General features: G+C 38.0%; 1 protein-coding gene across 1 annotated transcript in view; it reads right to left on the reverse strand.

Annotated features, from left to right (window-relative positions):
* opn8b (opsin 8, group member b) overlaps positions 1-6,473 on the reverse strand; it is a 31,041-nt gene extending 24,568 nt beyond the window's left edge. Inside the window, exon 1 of the mRNA XM_088626164.1 lies at positions 5,851-6,473. Coding sequence (XP_088482290.1) covers positions 5,851-5,923 — 73 coding nt within the window. The 5' untranslated portion in view covers positions 5,924-6,473. The remainder of the gene's footprint in view (positions 1-5,850) is intronic.
* Between the last annotated feature and the right edge of the window lie 973 nt (positions 6,474-7,446).

Genomic DNA, 7,446 nt, shown 5'->3' on the forward strand with positions numbered 1-7,446 from the left:
TAATGCCCAAACAGGCTAACAAGAAAAAACCTGGCTCCGCAAATCACCGGAAGACAACTCATTATTTTGTAATTTCCCTTCCTGTAATTCAGGATGTCCAAAAGTCAAAGGGACTCAATCTGCCTATTCTGAAAATATATAACCAAATCCAAGATCAGAAAAAGGTCCACTCACCTGGTACTTCTGTGTCCTTCTGTTAATTCCCTGTCTTTCTCTCTCCTGTCTTTCTATGATGTGTTTCTCTGTGTTAAATGTTTATTCTTCCTCTATTTTGATTAACCTGAGTAGATGATTTCCTTTTATCCACTGTCTCTTACAGCCTACCCAAAAGCAGTTAAACAGCTCACTTTCCCATTATTATTTTTTAATTTTATGACCTTTCATAATTATACTAAGAAATGTATTCTGACAGTTACTGTAAATGACAAAAGCATCTTTTAGCCCTTATTTCCTACACGTAGACCAGTTATAAAAGAAATAGAAGTTATAAAAGAGAATAGTTCATAATTATACTGATTTGACTATGGTTTAATAACTCTAATTTGGATTTATAAATCTGAAAGGTGCTACTGTAACTCAAGATATCACTGCTCTGATGGCAATAACACAGGCAGTACAGGCAGTGCAAAGAGCAATAGTGGTAGAGTGTGTTCTGTCAGAGCGCAGTGACAAATCAAGAGGTGAGCTTAAAATTCACATTGTACAGTCTTGTAAGTGTATTCACGTATTAGCAAATTCTCAAAAATTTACTAAAAAATAAAAATATTTCCTCTTTACTTACATGAGAATTGAAATAATTACACCTTGGTACAAGCCAGCGGCCATATCACCCTGCAGCTCTCAACTGGCTACTCACTGAAGCTAAGCAGGTTTGAGCCTAGTCAGTACCTGGATGAGAGACCTCCTGGGAAGCTATGGTTGCTGCTGGAAGAGGTGTTAGTGGGACCAGTGGTGGGCACCCACCTTGTGGTCTGTGTTGGTCCTAATACCCCAGTAGATTGGTGGGGACACTATACTATACTGTAGTGGGTGCCATCTTTTGGATTAGACGTTAAACCGAGGTCCTGACTCTTAGTGGTCATTAAAGATCCCTGAGCATTTCTTGATAAGAGTAGGGAGTTATCCTGGTGTCTGGGCCAAATTTACCATTACCGTGGCCTCCAAATTGTCCCCATGTATGATTGGTTTGCAGTTGTCCTGCGATGGAGTGGCGCTCTGTCCAGGGTGTACCCTGCCTTGGGCTCATTGCTTGCCAGGTAGGCTCTGGCTTCCCATGACACCGTATGGTATAAAGCGGTTTGGCAGATGACATGACATGACACATCTTGGTACATCCTTTTTCTTTTATTTGTATTTTGTAAATCTCTTAATTCTTCTAAATAGATTTTTAAAACTATTTTTTCTCCTCAATTGAAACTTCATTTCACTTGGCACCCTAGGCGACTACCAAGGTCGCTTACTGTATATGCATGAGCAGATCCTGACTGCAGCTTAAATGTCCCTTGTGCTGCTGTGAGATCCTCTGGATTCCATCTCCAGGACTCTCTGGACTCTAGCCTGTCTTGATATTATTTACCTATTGACTTATTTGAGCTAGTACCCATAATCCCCTGTGGACACAGCCCTAGCTCCGTTGCATGGGGGCTCAAATAGAGCAGCAGACTGCATTTTTAGGGGTCACTGGGTCCAATTTGGGTAGAAAATTGGAGGTAAGTGCCACTGAGGATCACCAAGGGAGATGGTGAGAGAAGTTGTGTGGGGTGCAGGAGTTACGTTGCATTTTGTTTGAAAAAAAGAACAGTAAAATAAAAAGGTATACAATAGGATTTTTGTCTAGATTTAGGTTCATATAGTAGATTCCCTACAGTACATTGTCTTCAGAGATGTCTTGGAGCATAATGACAGCACTTGGATGTAGGTTGGATGTATTTTGGTTTGTTCAGAATACTTAGCAAGCAAGAATGCAGGGACTAAGGACTGTCACTATGAAGGTAAAAAGAGAGCAAATAACCTGGAGCTAAGACATTTAGAGTTTGAAGGTGATTTAAAAACTGAATTCATTGGGGAGAAGGACATACATGCTTTTATAATTTTCTTACAACCTGGACCTAAGTTGTGGATTTGCTGGATTTGTAATATATTAAAAAAAAAAAACATTCTTAGATACATCACCAAGTAAAACAAAAATGTCAAAATAAGCTTTTGGAATCTGGCTGAGAAAGAAACAAATGAATGTTTTAGCTGTTGCAAAGATGAAAAAAGGCCTTAGTAGCATAATGAACTTCAAACGTCAAAAGATCAAACCATAGTTCGAACACAAATGTTCTGTTGCTACAAAAATAGCAAAAAGATTTGCCAGCTAAAGTCTTTGTAGAAAGCTCATTAACATAACCCCATTGTATCAAATAATTAAATTGACAAAGGACTTCACACTATAATTGGCACAGAATGGAAGAGTGGTGCATTTCTCTCTGACTTCGCTACAAGGCTGAAGAGACCACGGAGTCTGCAGCAGTTGCTGCCCAAATTTCCCAAGAATCAAGAGTACTCTGGCCAACCAATCCCAGGCTCAGAGACAAGGTGGGGAGGGTAGAGAAAAAAATATTTTAGTTTGAACACTACATTAACATGTAAAATATAAGCTTTAACAAATTTGCTTTGCTTCTGTTATTTAATACATGAGCAAAGGATACCAAACGACAGCACCTACACACTTATTAAAACACAATAGTTTTTCCCGTGATAAGGCAGCATACTTTACCCCAGTGATTTTTCCGATGCCAGTTGCCAGTCATTCAAACAGCTCAGGAGTTTCTAGTGCTCATGTGCTCCAGGGCTTTAAAAGACATTGCCCCAGGATGTTCTACTGTGCAAATTCAACTTTTAGGGCAGTAGCTGCGATAGCTGTAAAAGGAGCTAGTTGTTATGCTACAATTTAAAAAAAATATATTATTCCTGTAAGATATTACAACATATAGAATTATTGTAAATCCATCTAGTGCTGTTTCAAAACTTCCAATTCACTATATTATTTTATTTCTATATTTTACTGAGATGCATTGCATTTTGTAACCCCAGTAACCCCCTACTGACTGACTATGCTTGTCCTGGTAGTGCTTATCCAAGTGTATACCACTATGTTGTGTTCTCCTGTGGGAAATCTTGTTTATTTAACGGCAGTAATAAAACATGAAACAGAGGTGAGTGCATAATGCAGCTTTTTTTTATTTTTCCAAACACATGCACACAACAACTCAACTCAAATGTTCTTCAGACTTTCCCACCATCCCTTCAATGCTAACTATGGCAAGCTCAACACACCACTAGACGAATACTCGTCTCAATCACCTACTGTAGCAGCATGACCCAGACTTCCACCAGCAACACTGGAGATGTAGAACTTACCCTGTGCTTGGAATGAATGCCTTTACTGGTGAAGCCACTTGGGAGAACCAAGTCCCAACCAAATTTTTGTAGGCATATAAATTAAATATGAACTTATTCTACAGCAGCAGCAATAGTTAATGAAGAATCTGTTCATATTAAACTACCGTAGTCAAAGGAGAATCAAATAAAACCCTTATACATAAAAGTATAAAATACCTATTGTAAAACATAATTATATTGATTTTAATGCGGTGATAAAAATCACTATCCCACATCGCACACCACTGACATACAGCACCCACTTGGGTGATGCATGGCAGCCATTATGCACCAGCTGCCCCATTGCAAGTTCAGGTTTATTGTCATATGTACTGTACTGTACCTGCATATAATGAAATGCTTACATGTGTGCTTTACTCACATGACAAATGACATAACAGATGACATAAAAGAGGAGATCACACTGACGTAGAAAATGGCATACAGTACAAATGACATCACAATCCTTGGAGACAGGGACATAATTTTAACCAGCATTAAGATAGCAGCTGTGTGCAAAATTCAAGCAGTGGCAGTATTTTGAGTTCACTGCTAAATTTAAATAGTGACAGTATTTTGTATTTTGAGTTCAGTGCAAAATTCAAGCAGTAGGCAGTATTTTGAGTTCAGTGCAATTACAGAGAGGTGCAAATGGGGGAGGATTTAAGAGGTGGAGTTTAGGAGTCTTTTGGCTGTGGGGCAGAAGCTTTCTTTGAACCTAGAGGTCCCAGCTTTTATACTCCTAAATCTTCTGCCAGAGGGAAGAAGAGAGAAAAGTGCATTCCCAGGGTGGTTTTGGTCCTTTGGCAGCATGTGGTGAAGATGGTCTGGAGGAAAGGGAGTTCTGTACCGCTGATGGGCTCAGCTGCCTCCACCATCTTCTGTAGTTACCATCTTCTGCAATCCTAAATTCAGAATCTCTCTATAACGATCTGCACTGCAAAGATAATCACACTTCAAAACTCCCGATAGTGTTTCAGACCTCACAATAGGGACCAATGGGCTCCCAGTCTTCTGGGTTGCCTTCTTTGCTTCGGCATTCTCTCCGATTCCCAACAAGGGCGTCTTGTGAAACACCAAAAGCAATACTGGCCTCTGGCACGATAGCCTTCCGCCACGGGCAGCTGGCGTGGGCATGAGGTCCAGGATCAGGATACGTACAGTATAACCTATATCTTTCCTGCCTTGGGCAGCACTTTTAGTAGGTAACCAGAAGATATGTTCTCATGCAGACCGCGTCTCTCTCCGTCCCTCCCAGACCACCACCGCCCCCCCGGTGCACACGGCTGGGCCAAAGTCTGCTCCTCCCAAAGACCTTTGCCTCTTCTTCAGGCAGCGCTGATGACTATCTGTGACTGCCAACCCAGTACACCTTCCCTTCCAGTCAGAACGCTTGGGCCACACACAAGCTTAATCTGCCGCTTCACGAAATTCAACCCTTGACTTTATGGGTAATATTTTAAGTTACAGAATGAATTTCAGTTTATTTCAAATTCCAGCTTCTGAACAAAAACATCTGAAACAACTAAAGCCTTTATTATTTCTTGTTAGCATTTAACGTTTTTATAAAAGAAAAAATATCATATTTATATAAATATGCCTTACTGCTTGGAAAATGAAACACTTGCATCAATAAAATATAAAGCTTGTTTGTTATATCTTAATTAAAACGTTGTCATCTGTTTTGCTAAACACCTGTTTTTATAGTCCCCGTGTTTTTTCTAGTATGAGTCTAGTAATAAAGTGAAGTGACAATTGTTCCAGTTTTGTCGATACTTACTGATACACAACAGAACTGTAGTGCCGAGGTTTAATGGATTTAATTAACTATTACTAAAATAGTATTGTTCCAAATACAATGTCATATTATTTTTATGTTTTATCACGTCATTGAAAAAAAGCCTTTGATTCTGGGTTGTCTGTCATCTCACAAAAACTTCACTTCTGCGAAACTCCTACAATAATTCTTTTTCAAAAAAACATAGTTCAGGGTTTTAACCTAAGCATTTATAATTATTTATTATTATCTGAAACGCAGCTGGATGTTTAGACAGTATTGAATTTATTGCTAGTCCACCTTTTATCCTACGCAAATACAATAATTCTAGTCCTAATTTGATTTCTATATATATTTTTAATTTTGTGAACTCATATATTGAAATTCTATAAAATATAGTAATAATATTATTGACGTGGTGAAATAGCTTCATATGGAACTTTATTATTTAAAGGCGTCCTATTTAAACGATTAATTTTTTACTGTAACAATAAAATGATAAAACATGAGATCATACTTTGTTGCCCATCATTCACTCACTGGAGATATCACCAGTTTCAGATTAGCTTTAAAAACACATAACCAGTGTGGTAATGTAGATTCAATAAAACTATCATGATTACTAAAAGATAAAAATGTTTCCTTACCTATAAGAAGTAAAAAGGCGCCCGCTCCGTAATCGACAGCAGGTGACATCTTGGATAAATAATGGTTTTCCATTGGCGAATATGTCTTCCAAAAATATTAATCTGTACATACGTATGATTATATACCCTATATATTACTTAGAAGTGATAGCTACCTGCGAATGTTTAATATAGCCTCGTTGTGTCCTAATAATTAAGGTTTGAATTAACAATACTCACGAGAATGTTAAATACAGAACTTAAAGGATAGCGCTGTCTTGTTTCCCTATCATCTTCTGTGCTCAACTACCTTTTTTTTTTCTCCGAAAGCTCCGGCAGTGTCTTGCTTTATGTCACAGATCCCTTCAACTGAAGTGAGAGGATAGGATAGGCAGGACTCCCTCTCCTCCAAAAGACATCGGAATTCCTCTTCTGGACGATTTGTTTCTGCTTTAACTGGATTGGTCATAGTTCTCATTTTGACGTCATATTAAGAGATGAACAACAAGCTAGTTGATAACGCCAACAGGAGTAATAAAGTAATGAAGAAATAATAAAAACCTTTTTTTGTTCCTTTGCAAACACGGTTTGTGAACATTTCTGCACAACAATAATGTGTTTTCAGATAGCAAAAGGCTGTTAATGCCAGCATTATCATCAAATCTAGCATAACATAGCAAAAAAAAAAACGGCTTGAAAAACAGATTCTACACAACAGAACAGGATATATATCACAAGGTTTAACCTGACAAGTAGAGTATCAGAACATAACGGATGTTTTTCAAATGCATAAACTCAGTAGAGCAGTTTAATTCACAGGGACAGCACGTTTGTGGCGAAAGCCACTCTTTAACAATAGAATAACCATAACCAACAATAATAGTTGCATTTACAAAATCACTGAACTGTTTTTAGTTTTAACAGAAACAATGCCACTTAATTCCAACGCATTTTTGAGTGTTTGAAAGTGGAGTTTCCCGTCTCTTTGACTTTCACGAAAATTATCAAGATAAAGATATTTTGATACTTTCCTGCATGTGTTCTTTGTGATAGAAATCCCGTAAAATATTTTTCCATGTGACTATGACACAATTCTTCAATACTCTTTAATCTGTATTTTTTAGTGTTTAGTGGAGATTTTTGAAATTCGTCTCACATCAGCTATGCTTTTTGTGCCCGCAAAACCATGTCAACTTCGTGGATTTAAACCGTTGATAAAGACATCTGACGCACGATTGACATCAACTGGATTTTGACGTATGTTCCTTAAAGAATTTTCATTTACACATTATTTAGGTAGAGACAGTAAGTCATTTACCCTTAGCAAATGTGCTGCCGTCTACAGAAGAACAGTGACTTAATGCCGTAATGCCTTACTGATGTTCGGTCTCCAAGTCACAAAAAAAGGACACAGAAAAATATGAAGGAGGTTCATCAAGAAGGATTTCATTCTTTTACTCAAAAACACCACCCCAATAAAATATTCTGTCCAGTACTGGTTTCACAGGTCACCGTACCTCTGCCACATTTAGATGGTGTAGAATGACAAAATTTGGATGAAAATGGGGGAAAAAGGGATTTGTCGTGAAGCTGAATCCCTTTTGAATTTTTTGGCAT

The sequence above is a fragment of the Lepisosteus platostomus genome, chromosome 3, assembly GCF_059453375.1.
Source record: "Lepisosteus platostomus isolate fLepPlt1 chromosome 3, fLepPlt1.hap1, whole genome shotgun sequence".
Classification (NCBI taxonomy): Eukaryota; Metazoa; Chordata; class Actinopteri; order Semionotiformes; family Lepisosteidae; genus Lepisosteus; species Lepisosteus platostomus.